This window comes from Scatophagus argus, chromosome 1, assembly GCF_020382885.2.
Source record: "Scatophagus argus isolate fScaArg1 chromosome 1, fScaArg1.pri, whole genome shotgun sequence".
NCBI classification, from domain to species: domain Eukaryota; kingdom Metazoa; phylum Chordata; class Actinopteri; family Scatophagidae; genus Scatophagus; species Scatophagus argus.
In genome coordinates this window covers 4,098,301-4,120,561 of record NC_058493.1, presented here as the reverse complement: position 1 = coordinate 4,120,561, position 22,261 = coordinate 4,098,301, and the positions used below count along the sequence as shown (strand labels likewise).

The 22,261-nt window shown below is 38.9% G+C and overlaps 1 protein-coding gene across 1 annotated transcript in view; it reads left to right on the top strand.

Moving 5' to 3' along the window:
- Positions 1–22,261, top strand: part of si:ch211-186j3.6 (neural-cadherin) — a 250,361-nt gene that overhangs the window by 201,023 nt on the left and 27,077 nt on the right. The window contains exons 28-32 of the mRNA XM_046396664.1: positions 2,097–2,224; positions 6,140–6,267; positions 7,029–7,152; positions 12,329–12,509; positions 15,057–15,223. Coding sequence (XP_046252620.1) covers positions 2,097–2,224; positions 6,140–6,267; positions 7,029–7,152; positions 12,329–12,509; positions 15,057–15,223 — 728 coding nt within the window. The remainder of the gene's footprint in view (positions 1–2,096; positions 2,225–6,139; positions 6,268–7,028; positions 7,153–12,328; positions 12,510–15,056; positions 15,224–22,261) is intronic.

Below are 22,261 nucleotides of genomic sequence, written 5' to 3'. Positions count from 1 at the left end.
TTCTGCAGTCTTGACAGAGGGCATATTTTCAAAACAGAATAATTCTAACTGTTTTGCAAACAGTTTTCCCCCACTTTTCCTCTTTTGAATGTAAAAACATCACAATATGAGGATCAGATCGCTGTAAGAATTGTCCTCACTGGCACAAGAAGTATTGTGTCAGGATTAATAAAAAGGTTGAACAGTCCTTAGTTTAATAATCAGCTTTTTTTGTTTGTTTGTTTGCTTTTTAAAAGAAAAAATAAGAAAGCAAATAAAAATGACACAGTTTTATCCTTTTGACCTAGGCCCAGGGGAACATACAAGGATTACTTATTCATTTAATTAATTGTATTTATCCATTATGGATGATGAAAAAATAGATATCTTTTGTGGTGTGTGTGTGTGTGTGTGTGTGTATGTATTATGAGTTGAGGAGTCTCACAGCCTAAGGAAAAAGTGGATACTATTCATACAGTAGCAGAGCGAACAGGTTGTGGCAGGGGTGGGTGTTGTCCTTTGGTATCCTTTGGCCTCGATAACAGCAATGCTCAGTAGATGCGTACCACTGATGTTCTGGGTCAGTTTTACGCACCTTCCTGTTCTCCGCCACACCAGTTTGTGATGTTTCCAGTGAGGATTATTCTATTCTTCCTCTGTAAAAGTTAAGTTTCCATAAGAAATACAGTCATTTGAGCTGCCTTTACTAGGGTGGAAATGTATGATGACCATGACAGGTTCTCCGTGATGATGATGATTTCCGGAAAACTAAAGCTGTCCACCTGCTTTACCTCAACTCCACTGATGTAGACAGGGGTGTGTGCCTGCTTCCAACAATCAGCTTCTTGGATTTCTTGATATTATGGTGACAGTACTCACATGCACAGACAAAAGTACTGGGGCACCAGACCATTACACCAACAGGTACTTTAAAGAGATTGCATTCTGAATATATAGACAGCTTACAGCTGTAACAGCTTCCACTCTTTTGATAAGGCTTTCCACAAGATTTTGGAGTGTTTCTTTGGGAATTTTTGCCAGTTCATGCAATAGAGTGCCAGTGAGGTCAGGCACTGATGTTGGATGAAAAGGCCTGGGTCGCAATCTCTGTTCCAGTTCATCCCAAAGGTATTGGATGGGGTCAAGGTCAGGGATCTGTGAGGGTCAAGTCAAGTTCTTCCACACCAAACTCATCCAGCCATGTCTTTATGGAGCTTTGCTTTGTGTGCTGAGGAATAGTCATGCTGGAACTTAAAAGTGTCTTCCTCAAACTGTTGCCACAAAGTTGCCACGTCAGTGTCCAGAATGTCTTGGTATGCTGAAGCATTAAGATTTCCCTTCACTGGACGTATGAGCTGAGTCCAACCCCTGAAAAACAGCCCCACACCACACCTGAATTCACAAATAAAGATGAGTGTCCAGAAACTAGTAGTAGTAGTCTAGAAACTAAAGGACTTTCAGTTGGAGTCCATAAATTGACATTTAAAAATTTGTGCATTTCACTCTCTAAATACAAGCTGCTGTAGCATGAAGTGAGAAGTCACTGCAGCCACCATAGTACAACAAGCAGTGTTGCTTAGTGTTCAGTCTTATGTGTCTGCATGACTTTTTTAAGTTCAGCATCCATGATGATGGATTGCCAATGCTGGTTGGCAGACACGTGTTCCCATAATTCCTTACATATGGTGCGGAGTACACAAGCAATCTTAGCCACTTCATTAACTTTTAATTTCCCATTTGAGTAAGTCGGAAAATAGAATATAGTCACTTTTGTCTGATGTTTGTTGTTGACTGCCATGAGATGTGAAGAAAAAGAACGACATCATGCCAGGCTCTGTGCAATAATCTTCATTAAAGCCCATATATAGGGTTAATATTGGCAGGTTGTCAAGTTATTCACCATGGTGTCAATGCGCCCTGTAAGATATGACACATTACATGATTCTTTGTCATGCATCAATTAGCTAATGGTTTTTAGAGGCTTGAATACCAGCACCAATGGTTGTCACCAGCTTCAAACCAAAAGTATTGATTGCAGCTTTAAAAGCTGCTGATTTCAAAGTCATCTCACTCCTCACCAATCATCCCTGTTTCTCTCTTTCTCTTTCTTCATCTAGAGCTAATAGATGGGACCCCCACCTTGAAAATCAACCATGGCTCCGGCACAGTGGTGCTACAGTTGCCAGGCAACGTGAACGTCGCAGACAGGCGGTGGCATCGGCTGGATGTCCGCAGCAACAGCAAGGTGGGACACTTAACCTCTTCAACATCAGCCACCATTTATTCAGCAAATAAGCTTTGAGCATATTCACACTGGGCTACACTGGCAGGTGAAAAACCTCTTTCTTTCATTATTTCTTTCCATTTCACAGCTTCATTGCAGAATGCAAGAAATGTTTTCCTGCATCAAACCCTTTGCATGTGTGACAGCTGGCAATTTAAACATGTCACTTAAAGGAACAACTTAATTTATCTCTTTCACGCTTTTAAGTTAGACGTGCTACTCACATATTCAATGGTTGTGGTGCTAAACAAAACCAGCGTTGGCTTGCAATGGCAACAAATTTACAATTACTGGACATTTAACACCCACCCACACCTTTAGAGAGCACAAGTTATTTACTTAAGTTGTTTAATCACTTAAATAACTTGTGCATACTTGAGCAAAGGTTTCAGGTTTTGCTTTGGTGAATCAGAGTTGCTGCTGTAGTTCCGTTTTACATCTTGCACTTAATATTGTTGCGCAACGCCTATGCTCAGGTGTTTACATGTAAACCTTGTGCACCGTTTATGTGAAGAAGTGATTTTTAGTGCAATTATAAGAGCACCACTGTAAATCTGACATAAAAGAAATAATAAATAAGTAAATAATAAATTCACCCTGTTGAATTAATCTGAAAATGAACAGCCACTGAACAGTGCAAATCAGAGCATTCTGGACATATTCAGTAATTCAGTTCAATTTTCAATTTATTTATTTATATAGCACCTTATACAATCAAAATTGTCTCTAGATGCATACCTGTGGCTGTATATCAAGAAGTGACTGTAACTATGCCTACCAGCCCTACACACTTTATTTGAGGCTAACTATACGCTTTACTAAACAGAAAGGTTTTAAGTCTAGTCTTAAAAGTGGAGGTGGTGTCTGCCTGTCGAACCCAGATTGGCAACTGGTTCCACAGCAGGGATGCCTGATAGCTAAAGGCTCGTCCTCCCGTTCTACTTTTATGAATTCTGGGAACTGCAAGTAAACCTGCACTCTGTGATCTGAGTGATCTATTGGGAATATATGGGACTATGAGATCCTGCAGGTATGATGGGGCTAGTCCATTTAGGGCCTTATATGTAAGCAGGAGAATTTTAAAGTCTATTCTGAATTTTACCAGAAGCCAGTGAAGAGAAGCTAAGATGGGGGTAACAATAAAACAATACAATAACAATAAAAAGTCTGCTGTGCTCCACAACCTTGGAGTAGTAATGGTTTTATAGCTTGATGACTTGTCACATTTTCAAGCTACACGTTCTTACTTATTGTTCCTGTCACTGTTGCAAAGAGTTAACTTTTTCCAAATTTCTATGGAGCTGAGGTTCCAAAATTCTTGCATGTCATGAACCGCAACTACTTTATCACCTACTTGGCCTTATGCGAGTCTATTGTTATGATTATTAGGGATCCAAATGGGGAACATGTTAGTTGGTAATTTAGTGTTGTAGGACTGTCTGCACTGTACAGTTCAAAGGGAGATAATAGTGGTGAGAGTGAGATGAATGATTGCAATAGCCCTCCTTCGGCATTCTCTACCCAGGAACATTTCAAGTGAATTTAATTAGAGTGAAATTAGGCTACTTTTCATTTGACTGAGGGCCGCCTGGAGCTCTTCACCTCCAAGGACTCACACATAACTACTGTCTTATAGTTCTTTCAACCTTTTGAATATCGAGAAGACATTCAAGGATCCTATTTTAAGAGTCTTTTATATAATTCAGCCTGAAAGCCTCATAGTGTCACTGAGAGCTCAGGACACCTTAAAGTAGTTGTTTGTGAAACTCATGCCAACTGAGATCTTTTTTTTTTTTCAGCCTGTTCATCAAAAGCCTCTTTGAACATATAACTGAATACTGCCATTTATGTCACATATAAATTTGTTTCATTTAACTGACTACTTGAATACCTCCTAATCTAAAATAATGAAAACACTGCTTAAATGACCTTAAGTGCAGGTTAATCAATTTGATAAAGGTCATGCCATCAGGAACACTGAACTATGTTTGTGCGTTCTTTAACAAACTGTTCAATTCAGTACCACACAATCATTTTGAAAGAAACAAGTTTTGGTCGTGTTTCTTATTTGTGAAGTTTCTCTTCCACATTGAAACATGCATAAATGCAGAGCACTTTTGCTAGGTATTGAGAATGAATGAGAACAGCCAAACAAATGAATGAATGCATTTAGACTTTGGGTAATACAACAGTATTATGATGAATTGCATGAATAAAAATGCATTGAGACTTTTGTTTTTACAACAGGGATTCTTCAGCATCACAATAGTAATGTTCCAAATCACATGTGAATTTATTCATTCGCCCAACCTGATTGCGTGACCTGGCTGGAAAAGCTGCTGTTGTGTGACGAAGGTTTCTGGAGGTTTACTGCAGCCAAGACTCTACATGTGCTGTGTTTGTGTAACAGTATGCAACAAAGCTTAGCCACGATCCAAAGAATCAATTCTTGTGTGAAACAGCAGTATTGTACTTGGACAACGTACAAACTGTGGTTTGGAAACAGGAGCCGAAGCCGTTTGCATGATGTTGTTTGTGTATAGAGTATGTGTTAATATTTAATCCTGCAAACTACCACTGTTTATGTGACATAATTGATGCTACTGAGCTATCAGTTAGCACAGCTGCTGTATACTCAACACATCCTCATGACTGCTGGAGAGCACCAAGATCTCGGCCTTCATTGCCATCTAGTCAACACTGTGAAATGGTTGGGTGTGGCTAGAAAACTTCTTGGTTAGGGTCAGGAAAAGATCTCCGTTTGGATTAAAATAAGTTTGTCAGTTATGTGAAAGGTACGTGCTTGATGTAAGTTAAGTATGTTGCATAAATTTAAATAACTCACTGTTGACTTGTGGTCCGACACTGGATACAAAAAGTGCTCTCCTAGAGGAAAGCCCTGTGTTTTTTTGTTGCTCTTATACCGTGACACCTGCACTTCCTCCTTTGCTCCCATCGTATTTTATTGTAATGTAAATGTAATCATGGATCAAACTAACTAGCTAACTACTCGCATGGCTGGCTTTGCTTTAACACTCCATTTTACTTCATGCACACTGTTCAGTCTTTATTTCTGCCCTGCTGCTTTCTACTGATTCTATTGAATTTGTTACAAACTTAACAGTAAAAGAGAGATTTAGGATTTAGAATTCAAAAATGTTCTGTATTATGCTATCTGAAGCCTGAAGACTAACCTTTTAGTGATGCAAAGCTGGTTTAGGTTGGAAATCACTGCTCTGCTCTTTCCTAGGTCATATTCTGAGGAAGCATTTGAAAACTTTTTTTCACAGATGTGGTTAAAAAAAATAAATAAATAAATAAAAAAAAAAATCATTTGCAGTCCTTTAAAAGACCCCGTTCTCTCACAACAGTTACATACTTGATGCCTTATAGTGTGCCCTCAATTTCTTCAGTTTGTAACAATGACTTTAATATATATATTATTCATAAATGTTACTATGTACAGCACTATTAATAAATGAGTCTTCAGTGAAAGTTAAACAGTGGATGCAATAAATAAGCTGTTTGGAGAGAGGTTGTCATGATTTCTGCTTATCCTGTCTTCTTTACTTGTAAATATGACCCCAGTTGCACATTATTGGATTGGAAGATGGTGGTTTAGGATGTGAAGTCTTGTTTGTTGTTTATTTGTTAACAGGAGACATAGCAGGCAGCAGCAGAGTAATATGCACTAATGAAAGAAATGTGAACCAGAGAGGCAGCTCCCATTATAAAAATAATGGCAAAAGAGCACTTGACAGCAACAGGAGGTATACTTACTCTAATGAGGACAAACAGGGCGCTTTATTAATGCAACCGGTTTCTCTCATAACACTTGTTGTAGACAGTATGTTCTTGTTTGCGTGTCATCTTCAGGAAGTGCGTTTCACCCTGGATCGCTGTTCAGGGGCAGCCATAATGGAAATGGAGGGACTGGGCAGCTGGCTGACCACCGAGGACCACTCTTCCTGTGAAGTGACCGGTGTTACACCCAACACTGACAGGTACACATACACATGGGGCAGCCGTGGCCTAGAGGTTGGAGAAGTGGTGGAGTGATTAATACGAAAAAATGCTCTCTCCCTCCATTAGCCAGCTGATGTGCCCTTGCGCAAGGCACTTAACCCCCCAATATGCTCCCCGGGCGCTTGACGCTGCCCACTGCTCCTGTGTGTGTTTCACTGCATGTAATTTGCCGGGTGTTGCATGTGTGTGTTCAACTAAGGATGGGTCAAATGCAGAAGACAAATTCAGTGTGTGTATGTAAAAATATATATACTGCCAATAAAGCTGATTCTTCTCTATTTTCGAAGACAGGTGTGACTTTGTGCATGGGAGAATGTGTGTGTCAGGTTTATTCAATAATTGGGAGCCACATACATATATGTTGCCAAATAGGGAGCCATTCGTTTTCATTCACCTGAATTCTGAGTATGCAAAAATTAAATGAAAAAGTGAATAGCAAGAAGTAAGCTCCATTGCTTCCATTGTGTTATTAATTAAAATTTTACCTGTTACCTGCATTAGAGTCACTAATACACACAGTAAATACCTAGAGTAAGCTGTGATGTAGTAAAAGAATAGAAAACAGTGAAATCCTACTGGTACTAATCACTCAGGAGAATATTTAACCCGTGCTGTATCACCATTGTCAAAACAAATGCGTGAAATGTACTCATTTCATATGGATATGACAGTGCCTGTATGATGTCTGCTATGAGCTGTGATTGCACAGTATGTACGTCTGTGTCTCTATGCCTTCTAGACACCTGAACATGAGCCACGTACTGCAGCTTGGTGGTGTGAATGAGGACATCCCCTACATCTACCCTCAGCTTCAGCACAAACACTTCACCGGCTGCATCCGCAATCTCATCGTGGACAGCAAGGTAATATACTTGTGACAGACACAACCGCACAATCATTAGCACACCAGCATGCAAGCTAACTCAACACCTGCACTCTAGCTGATAAATGGATTAATAGCCAGTTTCAGCATTCGCAGTACCCTTGTGCCATGTAAGAGATGTTCTTTATGCTTTTAAGCGTGACCTCAAAGATCTTTCAAACATTATACACGTGCACTCCCAGGGTGAAATGGAATGAACCTTTCCACTCCTGCCCAATCTGACTTCAAGTCAAGACTTTCAAGTAACCTTCTTGTGCTCTGTTGGAGTTAAAAAGTCAAGGATTGCATGCTCAACCATGGCAATCCGAACCCATTCCAACAATCTTTTCTGTATGAACATTGGCCTCAGGAATGATAGTTTTATGTGAACCCACTACTTTCTAAAGCCTGCAATTTTGGTTAAAATTGTATTTTCTGCTTCAAATTTTGGCTTGGCATCAAATAAACGTAACCAAGTGAGAAAGTCCAGAACTATCAAGTCTTTCCTGATAAATGGTAGTTAATATAATATCTGATCTTCATATATGGCTTTCTTGATAAGTAAATATATATTATATATATATATATATATATATATATATATATATATATATTATATATTATAAATAATATTTAACTTTAAAGGTAAGAGTAAAATACTACCTATCATATGCTACTGCTACTGCTACTGATGGTCTTACTCTTTTGTTGCTTGCATCTGTTAAAATTGCAAATTACTTTGTAAGGGAGGGGAACAGGAATGATCAACTTTTATGACACTTTTGTAGGAAGCAACAGAGGTTTTGCTTTCATAGTGCTTGCAGATGTATTGCACAGCCACAGTGACTACTTCAGACTCGGATAAGAGAAATGAGAAACTGCTGATACTGCAGGAGCGGATCTTACTAGGCTCGTTCCTTGAAACTAATTCTTCCCGTGTTCCTGTGTAGGAGCTTGAAGAAATGCATGCTCTTAATTTAAAATGAAGAAACATAAGTTTAGATGCAAAATTTACTTCAACTTATCACTCAACATTTACTTCAGTTGAGTAGGATTTAACTTAGAGCTGAGTCACATCTAATCCATCTAAACCATATCTCTGCATGAAAAACTAGAAAAGCCTTGGACAAATACAATAAAATACAAATACAATAAAAGCTAAAAATGAAATGAATACAACCAAACATAATACAAGCACCTGCTAGGTAGACAGACTTTTTCTATGCTGATACCAATTCTGTAGCTTTAACTCAGTGTATTTACAGATACTGTGTGCGTGTCTGATATCACTGTGTGATTTCTTTTTTAAACTGAAAACCTATTAGCCCCACAGTGTGATAATGACTGGGATCACTGTAGTAATATAATGTCATATAAGGCTCTAACTACACAGTAGAGCTGTCTGCACATTGTACTGGCCTGTGCAGTTATTGTTTTAGGCAATTTAGTGTGTTATGACGATTAATGAGACTTCCTAACGTTTAGTGTACACCTGTTTGGATGGAAGAAAATAGTAGTGACAAAAGAAAAGAACCTGAAGGTTGGCTGGCAGGAGGTTATCTGGGGTTTACCTTGAGATGGCCTCAACAGCTATCTCAAGCAGCAGCCTCACAGGTGTTTAGCACAGATGATATTCATCAAAAACATTCTTCTTCAACTTTTGTTGATTTGTGGTTGTCCGAAGGAAAAACAGGTCAAAGTTTTGATGACACAACACTGTGATGCATGACTGTTTGATATATCCGTGTCTCATAGATAGTTGATAAACCCTGTCTGCCAGCCAAAAGAAAGATAGAAGGCACAGGACTCTCAGAACACTACTCAGATGGTCACTACGAGTCCGTTTATCTGGTGGTGCATGGCATCTAATTCCTGCCCATACACCTGTCTGACTGCGTCACTAGCGGCACTCAGCTGTCAATCAAATTTCACCCCCTTTTTTACAGCATCAAATAACTAATTAAAACCTAATTAAACATTAAAACCAAACTCATCAATTAAATGAACATTTGTTCATACATCAACATGATAAGAACTACCTAAAATGATGGAAACCACCTTCGAGAAAAAAAATGATTTGGCTTGTACTTTGAGTTTTTATTTATGTCATCAAGCTTTACATATGTCTGTAGACACTACTAGCAAATACCTATGAGGTCAGTGTTAGCACAAACAGGATCCCCTGTACAGGATTTGCACCTTACTATACATTTGTCCCTCTCATTTCCTTGTTGTAATTATATTCTGTACAAATATATTGATCTGTTTTCAACACTAACACAACTGTTATAATATGGCTGATTTTTCAGTAAGCCGACTTACAGATTCACCTCGGTTGTTGCGTGTTTCAAACATAATCGTGTAAGATGCAAATCTCCATCAAAATGTCTGTCAGCTATGAAATGAAATTATCCTTTTTATCTGTTTTAAGGAAGATTTCGTTTTGAACTTTCCCTAGTAGTATGCTTAGGTGTAAAGAGCCACGGGACTTCTCGGGGCGGTGAGTGTGGCTGTTAAAACTGTCTTAGTCTTTTTTTCACCATTAGCACAGTTTATCCATATCTTTTCATTAGTAGTTTAAAACTCTATTAAGGTGTTGAATCTCAGGAGCGGGGGATATAAAAAGATATGTTTCTCCTGCTGCAGTGCTACAGACTAGTAGCTGATGTTGCGATGGGGTGTATTTTTGCTGGAGACGTAGCGGGAGGCTGCACAAAAGTTAGATCCTAATGAGACAAATCTGCATGATATGTGTGTGGGTGAGGATAATAAATTTCCACAGAGCATGCAACAATAGGTGTGCTGATGATTAATAATGTTGATGGACATGTTCTGGTGTTGTATATTTTGGGTTTTTGTATTATCATAGGACTTGCTAATGTGTCACACTTGTTGCTATAGTAACATCATCTGTTACACTTGAGGCACAACTGCCTGCGATGTGATGAAGATAGTTGACACTGATATACGCAGTTGCTATAACTGAATACTTGGTTCCTGTTATATGCCTGTTTGTGTTATATCACTTGATCCTGTCATTAGGTGTCATCTGTGAGTGTATGTCTGTATTTTACACATTGGTATGTTTTGTTTTGGCAGATAGTGACGTCTCCTCTATTAAACACGCTGAGATGTGAAACAAACTGACTGGAAACAAATGATTTAGAGTTTTCTGGCCCAGTGTTGAAAACATGTAGTCATTCTCTCAGAATCCATGTTGAGACAGAATCTGCTGCCTGTATATTTCAGGAACACTGTGGGCTTGTTGTACCATTGCACTACATTAAATTAATTTGGCAGATGCACTTTGGGAGCAATTTCACCTTTTCTGATTTCATGCAAAAACTACAGATGGAAAATGTCAAAATAATTTTGATCATGTCAAAACTAAATTTTATTTGTGATGCTCTTAGTGTAACGACTTATAACCACAGATATGGACAGATCAATGAAGAACTAAAATGGAAAGGGTTACAATTTCATTTCCAATCAAGAGAAATCTGAATGGTATTTTAGACATTAGTGTGCTTCCAACTTTGCAGCAACATTTTAAGAAAGGCTCTTTATTGTCTTTATTTTAATAAAGACAATGACTGCCCTCCAAACAGAAAGACAAAAAAACATTTATTTTTCAGAAAGAAAGTTAATAACCTATAACATAAAATGTCACAGAGATAAGAAAGGCAATATGGAAAACAGCAATCTGGGTAATATGAAATAGTCTGAGGTTGAACTTTGACATCGACTGCAAGCCGGAATTTGTCTCCCAGCTTCAGCGTCTGACCTCGGTAATGCTCTTGTGTAGGCAAATCTCTGAAGACAGGTTGCATGGTTTCAGAATAAAAGATTCATCAGTCACATAAGGGTGTAAGGTATTCTCAAACTTTTATAGGTATGTCAGCTTTTCTGGTGGATCAGGGTGACATACCACTTAAATTCATCTCTATTTCCAAAGTTGTTTTAATCAGAACTTCATTTTTGGTATGGCACTCTGCATCATATCACCTCCTGCTGGGGCTATAAGGTTCAGACACTTTTTGTGAAACTTCACTCACAGCAGACACACTCACAGCTGTATATTTTGCTCTAGACTTTGTTTTTCACTTCCTCTGAGCTGAAATATTTTTATACCCAACACCTGAAATTAATCCTGGCAAACACTGCAGCCTACAGTGTCTCTGTGTGGAGGTGTGACAGTCTTCTCAGCTGAAGCAACAGTTTGTAATTTAAGCAGAAGCAGGTGTATTTTTGCATTCAAATTATATCAGTCCAAGTGTTTTGCTCACCACAGTGGCACTGCTGCACAGTCGAATCAATTGCAGACACCCCAATGTGTCTTTCGGGCATTGATTGCTAATGTCTGTGTTGCAGTTCTCAGCAATCAACAGTCTAAACCCAGCAAACAGAGGAGCTTTTAAAGGTCAGCAACCAATAAGATGCCTTTTGTTGGAGGTCAGAGCCAATCAGCGGCTCCCCAGTGGCATAACTGTCCATCAGTTTTTATGATCTTTTGCATTCCCTAGTCCTCACCACAGCACCAGCAGAACCCATAAAGTATAGGTAAGAGAGGGTATTGAACATATTAATGTCTTTTAATAATCAAAGTCTATTAATGTCTTTTATGGCACGCTTTTGTGAGGGACGTGATGGACCTGTCCAAGGTTCCCCTGTCTTCTTAGCTTTCTTCACAGTTATACCGTTCATGCGTCAGAAGATTGGTCCAGTGTTTTGGTTTCATCGCTGTAAGAAGGGAGAATCTGAGAGAGAATAGAGACATGAGAGCGGTGAAGGGGAAGAGGCCACAGCATACACTGAGCTCATGTCCTTCAACACGTTTGAAAGTTCCCTTCTTGAATTGTTTCATATTCACCCTGTTTGACTTTATTTTCTTCTTTCCAAACTCTGACTCCCCTCTGGCTATTTACCCCCTACCTCTGTCCTTTGTCTTCCCCAGTCCCCTTTAAGTGCTGCAACTGTTCCCTTTTTGTCTGTGTTACTTATCACTCCCGTACTTTTCTCTTGCTTTTACTGTCCTTTTTAACACTGTGCTCTTACACCGTTCTTTCACCGTTTTCTTCTCTTCCCTTCTCATTTCTCCTCATATCGTCAACCTCCACCTCTCATCCTCTCTACATTTGCCACCCTTCCATCTCCTCTTCTCTATCTGCTGCATTCAGCTGTATGATCTGGGCTCCCCTGCCGACTCGCAATCCAGCTCTCCAGGCTGCCTGACCACGGATAGCAGCTGTGTCAACATGGGCTATCCGTCCTGTGGCCACCGAGGTCGCTGTCACGGCGAGTGGGGTTCCTTCAGCTGCCAGTGTATGCCAGGATACACAGGACACCAGTGTGAAGAAGGTAAGCTCTGTCTTTCTTTTGTTTGTTTAAGGGGTCATATCATGTGGTGGATTTCCAACTGCATAATAAAATCATTCATGTGTTCCGGAAAGATCATTTCCCCCTGGCTAAATGTTTATAGCATGTAAAATTAAAGCACAGATGGCAGCAGTCTAGCACAGATATGTCATGTGTTTCAAAATGAGTTTGTTGTAGTGCTAAAACTAAAACAGTGAGCAGCATTTATGTCTTTAAGTTTTAATGTTAGAAAATGTATGCTGGCATGTATGTATCAGCCAAATCAAAATGACAGTGCATTAGATGAGAAAGTTGGTTCCTTTCTCCCTGCAGCAAGTTCCAAACATGAACTGTCTTTTTCACCCCCCTCTGCTCTTTTTCTGGAAACTTTATTTTGCAGTGTAAAGTCTCAGTCTTCAAGGCTGTATCAAATATGACATGATGATTTTTTTGGGGGAATATTTTCATAAACATAAAGAAAATGTGTAAGCTAAACTGTAACTCTTCCATGCCTTTTTAACATTAATGCTATACAATGCCATCTGCCTCGTGGCATCCTGTTTGCAGGTGGGATGTTCTCTGTTTGTAAATTCATGCATACAGTATAGGTCAAGCCTTTCCCCTGAAGGATTCTTCGTTGCTCGTGTAGAATTCTCGTTATACTCAGAAAGCACCACGCAGGCTCTTGGCAGCATCCATATTAAGGATGCTTACGGCCTATAGAAAGCAGCTGCTTGTGAGCTGTGCTGGCCTTATGGCTATGGAGGCGTTAGCCTGACTGCAGCAGTTGGAAAATATGGGGTCTTTAATGACCCTCAACGCCTTCATCCTGCGCTGCCTGTTGTGCGAGTCCTCCAGATTGAGCAAAGCACCTCCAGTGATACTTTCTGCTGACTGCGGCACTTTCTGACAGGCTTTACGGTGTTGTTTGGTGCTTGTCTTGTACGACATGACACTCTGTGACAGGCCTCTGTCACATGTATTAGTGTGTTTCCAAAATCAATGCAAGATCAAGAACTTTTACAAAAAGTTACCTACTCGAGACAGATACATTCTTTAACAGTTTGATTGTACTTAGGGAAGGCCTTCATCACCTAGAGCTGATGGTCTTAAACTGTTGCAGTGCTCTGTGCCCGCAGTGACTCCCATTTAGTGTTATTCATGTCTCCAAACAAACATCTTTCAACGAATAATTAAGTGAATGAATTACTGAATAAATGAAAGGAGTGTGAATGAATCATTCTCCATATTCATGAGATGACTAACTCAGGGCACATGGATGATTTTGGCAAACAATGAGGCAACCTTTGACGGAAGAAAAAATGATGAGAATTCTTAAATAAGATTCTTCCGTACAGACTGTATTTGTGTGATTTATCTGGATTACATTTAAGAGCCCATGAAAAGGAGCTGAGCTGCAACCTGCTGAAAAAAGTCCCTTTATGTGCTGTCTCTGTAGCATAAGGGACAGTTGGTATGGCCATGTACTACAGTGTCCCAGGCTGTTCAGCAGGGTACAATTGTTTCATCTCTGGAAGAAGGAGTGTCTAGAACAGATTTAAGTAGTAATTAGAAAGGATAAAATTCATGATTTTTTGCAGTCACTTCAAAAAGTCAAACAAGCTTTGGGCTCACCCCACTATACTGAACAATCTATGTATGAATAAGGTCAGATTAAAAGTATATCTGTGATAGCAGTAATATGATCTGTATCCATAAATCTCACACAAATCGCTCTATAGCAGTTTAACAGAAGATGGAGTTTTGAGAAGCCATCGCTGATCAGTTGCATATTGCACGCCTAGAAGAAATAAAAATATATGCGATTTCAGAATCAGAAATCAGAAACATCTTTATTGCCATTGTAAGTGAAGAGGTTTCACATTACTAGGAATTTGTCTTGGTGATTAGTGCATACATAGAACATAACAAGTAGCATATAATAGTAGAATAAAATAAAATAAAATAGAATAAGGTAAAACAAAACAAAATAAGATAAGTAAAATAAATATTGTTCTGGAGGGAGTCCAAAAGTGAGGTAGTGCAGGGTGGAAGTATAGTGCAAGTTTGACGTTGCCTTCAAGCAGGATCTCATGAACCACTCAACTTTGTCAAAGTTGCATGGAAGAGAGACAAAGAAGGAGAGGTGTGGAGCGACAGACGGAAAAGAAAATTTAACTTGCATATGCTATGAGACGGAACAATGCCTTTGAAAACATTTTAGGTGTGCTTGGTTTAGTCTGCCTGGCATGCACAAAATCCACTTCTGGGAACATGGGTCTGAGAAAGAAGAAGTGAGCATAACCCAAGCTAAACCACACATACATAATTCTGTCTTGTGTATTTTGCATATTTTGTCCTGTCACCACTCTCTGCATGAGGGAGGGATTTAGGGACTTGTGAAACTGATTTAGTTGAAGTAACTTAAGGTCCCTTCCCTCTTGAGTGAAGCATAATTGGATAAAATGTTACATTTAAAACTTTAATTGTGTTTATTCTTCATCATAACACTATCTGACTGATTTGTGTGTTTGTGTGTATGAACACCAGAGGTCCCAGAGTATTCCTTTGATGGGCACAGTCACGTGCATTACCAGTTGGCATCTCTGCTGCCGGCCCGGATGACATGGTTTCAAGTCCTCGTTCGAACCCGTAAACACAGCAGCACCATCCTAAATCTGATCTCCAAGGAGCAGAGTGAATACATACGACTAGAGGTAAGACTTCTGTGTGCGTGTTTGTGTCTACACATGTGTGTGTGGACTGCGATGGAACATTGTGTGAAATCATTGTCCTTTATTTTCTTTGTAGAACATCGTTTTGGTGTGTCTCACCTGTGTGCAAAACAAATGTAGTCATTTTTTGCAGTTTTCAGTGTTCTCTTTTCCTTCTATCACGCAAAGAAACAGTCTCTTTCTCTCAGATAATCAAAATTCACAAGAATGCGTTGTCCTTTCAAACTACAACCTGTTACAAATGTCCAGTGTCTCACGTGTTTTCCGTTATTTTTACTTGGCCATTCCATTTTTAGAAGAACAACATGAATTCTTGAAGCAGGGCATTTAAGTGTGAACGTACATGGATACCTGTGTTCATTGACTATGATGCAGCCATAGCAAAACCAGAAGGCTAACTTTTTCCTCTGAGGTTGAACATATCCTTACCCCAGCTCTGGCTGTCCAGTACTGTACACTCTTCATGTACAGACATGAACTATTGATCATACGTGATACTGATGTCCTAATGTTGCTCTTGAAATCACAGCACACTGGTGTATTTCCAAAACGTTAAATTATCCTTTGAAGCATTTTGAACATTAAAAATGCATTTTACTTTCATTATCCTTTAAAATATTACATTCAGTAATCTAATGTACCATAAATATGTACTCTTGATACGATGTATTGTCTAAATTTATTGTTTAAGAAAATAGTGGTTCTTAAAAGGTGTGTTATCAGTAAAAAAGACTTTGACTGATTGACACTGAAAGTGTTATTTGGTTATTTGTCTTGAAGGCTTCATTTGTCCTACTCTTCTTTTCCTCTGGTTGCTCCACTATCACTTGAATTACTTTCTCTCTCATATCTGTTTACCTGCCAGCCTCACTCTGCCCTGACTTACTTTGTTGCATCATGCAGTACCTTCTCTGTCCTTCCCTCTTGCTGTTCTCACACCACGCCGCGATCAAAGATAGTGATCGAACATTGCTGTCTAAAATGATAATGATTATCCATACTGCAGCTGCTGTTATAGAACAGCCTCTCCTCTGATCCCCCACCCATCATCCATCTGTCTCTACATCATATTCACCCATTCCTACATTTCCTTTTAAATGTCATACTGTTCCCTCAGCACAGCCACATGGGGAGTGGGTTCACATCATTTATCCACCATAAAGAATGCATTTATTCCTGGGTGCAGAAGCATGAAAATGGGTGTAATCTTATGAAGTAGCTTCCCTGTCAGTGAAACAGTGGAAACCATGCAGTGTTCTTTGATAGAAATATAACCATGTAGCCTCCCAGGATTATATTTCGCTCTCTAATAGTTCTGTTTGCTTTTAATCAGAGGAAGAAATTAGTATGCGTTACTCTTGACTGGCTGCACACTCACAATGTGAGGAGCTCTTTCTTTCTGCTGTTTGTGTGTGACTTGCATTCCAGTTACATGGTTAGTGAAACGTATTGCATTTGTTCTAAACTACCCCACCCACCCCACCCATACTGACTGCAAGATCTTTTGTCTGTACGTTCTGCCGTTGCACTCCTTATGAGGAGGAGTTCTTCTCATAAAAATAGATGCATATAAAATTCTCCTAAATGGGGGCATTTTGCTGCATCGATTTGTAAGGTGTTTCTTTTGCCTTGATTAATTATTGATTTATCAGCAGAAGTTCATCATTAGTGGGCTGTTTTGGTCTTAAGTGTAGGATGTGATATTCTGATTGATTCTGTTGAACATACTGCATCATACATGCAGACATATGTTGCTGGTGCAAAGTAATTCCGACCAAATATTTAGTTTAGTTTAGTTTAGTTTGTACAGTTAAAAATTCTCCCACTACACAAAGATCTACATTGTTCATAGAAACCATTGTTTGACCTGAATTCTGAATAAATGAGTTGAGAAAAAGAAGGCAGGTGCTTTCATACAGGGCTCACATTCTCTCTGAAATGTTTGATGATGACTGCAAAATTGACGTGAATCAGCATATACTATGACATTCACAGTCACCAGATCTCCACCAAACTGAACCTCTTAGAGATACTGCAACATCATCATCAAAACACATGAGAAAACATGAGAGAATGTCTTTTGGAAGAACAGTGTACATTCCTTCAGAAAATTTCAAGACACAAGAAACAATATGTGAAGCAAAACTCATGCTGCTCATGCTGTGACAGATTTAGTGACAGCTGAGAAAAGGAAAGTAAAACTAACAATGGTAATTTCACAGACATCACGTCAGTCCAGGCCTTATTATATATTTTCTACTTTATAATTTTAGCATAAGACACACTCTAGAGTTCTGCTACCTACTAATGATGAGAAACATATCTGCATCCTGTGAATAGTCTGGCACAACAGTTCAGACAGCCATACTCATATGCAGATCCAGCAGATTGTCATCCAAAATCATAGCAACTCACTTCCAACAACAGAATACCTGTACCAACACATACTGTAAAAGGAGAACATGAAATCATTTCAGACCCCATTCACCAAGCCCAGCTCCTTTTCCAGCTGTTAACCTTTGGGAAGCACTACAGTCTGTATGTACCAGTTGTGCTGTGTGTACTGTGATAGCTAATCAGATTGTGACTGTGTGATTCTTGTCTGTCTTTGTGCGGTGTGGAGGGGTCTGTGCTGTCTGTACCCGAGTCAGATTCTGCTGGCTTACCTTTGTACGGTAAATTGAATTGACATGAATAGTTTTCTCTTGACTTACATTTGGTATGTCACCACTTAAACCCAGAGTATCCATTAATTTATAATAGCTTTCTCATACATTTAACTAAGATCTAACTCTTTTTCATTTCATTTACATATCAACCACTCACGGTGTGCTCTCTGACAGATGGGGACACCAAGAGCAATGCTGTCAATCGGGTGAATAATCAGAAGTGTTCTCATCATTCAAACACAAGCCTGGCGTTCTCTCAACTCCACAGATCAAGGTTCAAAATTTAAAATAACAAATAACTAGGGTTCTCCTTTTTGGTTTTGTCCTAATGACTTTCTCATTTTTAATACTACTCTCGCTGAAAACAAAAAGTTTGTGCCTTTCATTTAGGGCACTTCACAGTCAGTCTAGGAAATAAAGGAAGTCTATTAACTGAAACTGTAATAAGAGAAAGAGGTAAAATTTAACTTAAGATTCATGTTGGCAAGAATTGTAACCCATAACAGAAATTCACTATGTTGAATTTTCACTGATTAGCTCCAATATCAATTCAGTTTGGACTATATGTCTAAACCTACTCAGATTACCCCAGAAAACTGTGATGTTAGCTGGAATACCTGTATATCTTCTCCTTCTGCATCTTTTCTATAATAAAAGTAACAGGCAAGAAATTAATAGATTAATTAATACACAAGAAACTCCGTTATTAGATACTATAGTCAACATTGAAGAGCATTATTAAAATTACAAAATGAAGATTATTATTGGTCACAAATTTATTAGATTCAGTGGAGGTGATAGTAGAAACGATGCATAATTAAGCATCAGTTACAGTTTTACATCTTGAACATTTAGCTGGAAAATTGCTTGTCTGGTGTTGACTTTATTTCTATTTCACTTTTCTGGGATTAAGTTGGACTTCACCATATATTTCACAAAGTAGATTAATAAATTTTAATGGCACATGCAAACCTAGACAACATTATGATGCTGCATATTGCAAACGAACGAACTTGGTTTTCTTCCAGGCCATTATTTCACATGAGAGTGCTCTATATTTTGGCCGCTACACTCAGTGATCAAACGAATTAAACATGTAGTATAAACACAGTGACAACAAATTATAAGTAAGACAATCATAGTCTGCCAAGTTGGTGCATGTGCAAATTCTTACCCAACAGAACCACAGTGCATTTGCAATAACTAGCAGTATTCACAAGCTGGAAGCCAACAAGGGATCACTCCCTTGTTGCTGCACTAGCAGCTTCAAGTGGCTGGTTAGGTTGCCTTTAGCTGAATTTACATTTATTCATTAAGGATTTCAGCATCGTTGCAGAGTTGATGCACATAGCTGCCATTGCAACACCATGGGCTACGCCAAAGGCCAACACGCGCCTTTTCATTACACACCAGTGCCACAGCAGTTACTGGGATCCCAGACATGGCCCATAAGAACTGTGACTGGTTAGAGTGGGCTGTTTGTGTTTTCTCTGATGCTGTTGGGGATTGTTGATAGTAATGACAACATTAAAGAAGTTGCAAAAAAGTAGTTTCTTTCCTCTCAGTAACACTCATCAAAGACAGTCATTTCCACTGCAAAACATCTGTGCCCTGGGATTCTTGCTGTCTGTCACAGTGAGTGAATGAACATAATTATAGCTATTCCATGGCAGTTGTCTCAAGGTTTCCAAGGCGAAGTAGAAGTTACCTGGATATAAGTCCAGCTCTATAAGAACTACACCCACCTCACCATATCACAAAGAGAATGAGGCAATGTAAATACAATTACTCTACACTCAGTGGTTACTTTATTAGGAACACCTGTACAATCTATTGGAATCAGTACAACAGCTTCATTAACTTTAGTTTTATTGACATGGAAATGGGTTAGTGCTGTTATGTTTACTATCAAGGTCATAGTGAAAGATGTTGTATTGCAATAGATTATAATGAGAGATGTTTCTTTTTTAACCATATTTAAAGGCATAATTAAAGTGGTAGTGGTACAGATGAATTGGATTGCATTCAATTTTACTGGAGTACCTAATAACATTGTAAGTTGTGATGCCAAAGTGGGAAAAAGTGGGATATTGCAGGGGTGCAAGGTGACAAGGACAAGCATGCAAAAAGATCATAACTCCTTATTCCAACCCGATACATATCATATACATCCACATCCACTTCTGCTGGTCCCAACAGACATGGTCCTTTGAGACCCTCTTGAATTCAAAATCAAGGAAATTTTAGATTGTTGCATATTGATCACATTGAAGAGAACAGAAGACAGAGAGAGAAGGAGAAAGAAACAGAAAGAGAGAGAAAAATATTCATGGTAACTTTGTGTGAAATTCACACCACTGGAGTCGCACAAGTGCACTGACACATTTCCTTCCCCAAAGCTGGGGCCACCTTTGAGCAGAATGTCCAATAATTCTACTGATGAGGCAAGAAAAGAGGAAAAAAATCTCTCAAAGTTTTTTTCCCCCCCTAAGGTTCATGATCTTTTCTTTGGTGAAACATCCCCAGGTACTGTAGTAAAACTAAATAATGAAGCTAAATAAGACAAAACAATGCATACCAAGCACACTGAGGCAGCCATCCACTGGACTTAAACACATCTTGTAAAGTAAAAGTCAGAAACTGTGGCAAGGAAAAACTTCCTTTTCTAAGGTAGAAACCTCAGAGCAGACCCCGACACAATGTGGGCTTCCATCTGCCTTGACCGGTTGTGTTGTGAGATAGAGAGAGAGAGAGGGCAAGACAGTGTGTGTGTGTGTGTGTGGAACAGTATGAACAATAATGATTTTGACAGTAGTTGTAGTATTAATAGTAATAGTAGTAGAAATAGATATATAATAAATGGTCTGTTATATTTGTCGGTGTCAAGCAGGACCAAAGCAGGAGGTCCAGGCATGACTCATGGGAACCCGAGAAACAAGAAAGCACAAAGACATCAGGGAAGAAGTCAATTTAATGACATGATAATGCATTGGTGGGACATGCATATGCAGTCCAAGTCTGTAGCAGCATAACTAGGCACCAGTCTAGGTCAGCCCCAACTATAAGCTTTATCAAAAAGAAAAGTTTTAAGTCTACTCTTGAATGTAGAGAGGGTGTCTGCCTCCTGGACTGAAGCTGAGAGATGATTCCATAAGGGAGCTTGATAGCTAAAGGCCCTGGTTGCTGTTCTACTTTTGCTGACTCCAGGAACCACAAGTAACCCTGCATCCTGGGAGCGTAGATGTATTGTAATTGGATAATAAAGTACTATGAAAGTACTTTAAGACAAGACTTCACTTGACTATTTAGGCCTTTGTATGTGAGGAGGAGAATTTTAAAGTATATTCTGAATTTAACAGGGAGCCACTGTAGTGAAACCAATACAGGAGAAATATACTCTCTAATGTGAGTTTTTGTCAGTACACGTACAATGTGTGAGTTAAAGGCCATCCTGATCAAAAATAACTTTCTTACCGTGGGACTGAACGCCAAGGTAATGTCATCCAAGGCAGCTATATCACTAAATAATTTGTTTCTAAGATGTTTAGGGCCAAGCACAATACACAATAACTTCAGTTTTGTCTGAATTTAGAAGTAGAAAATTGCAAGTCATCCAGGTTATGTCTTTAAAGCATGCCTGAAGTTACCTGATTGACTTCACCTGGTTTCATTCAATATAGTTGTGTGTCATCTGCGTAACAGTGAAAATGTATTGAGTGTTTCATAATAATGTCACCAATGGGGAGTGTATGTAGGGTGAATGTTATTGGTCCAAGCACAAAACCTTTATTATTCATTCTTATTCATTTGTTTTTTACAGATTGTCTTCATTGCAAAATGACAAACAAATATATTGATGATACAGGAAACAAGTTGCCAGTGCACAGCAGGTCAACTGAACATGCAAGAAATGGAGAATAAAGTTTCCAATAATGAAGGAAATAATTAAATGTGTACTTAGTGTACTTATGGACTTTTTCTGTAATAGGCACGTAAGTACATAGTTCTTACCAAGAAATCTAGAATCCTAGGAAATTATTTACATATTATGGAAATTTTTTCTTTACCAAAGACCTCTTGTAATGCTTCAGGTTGACATTGAGATATAAATAAATAAATTACCCTCATGTGCCTTTAGGCCAATAACAATTCAATGCCAACTCTATGGTATATTTTGTGACCAAATCAATAAGTCAGTTGACTGCAGGTCAAACCTCTAGAGGTGCGGAGAGTGAGTAACACAAGTATTGCTAGTAATGAGTACAGAGTTTGGTTTCATTTCCCAGTATAATTTTAGGTGAAGTAAAATGCATACGCCAGTCATATATGCACATAACCTTGCATTTGCCCA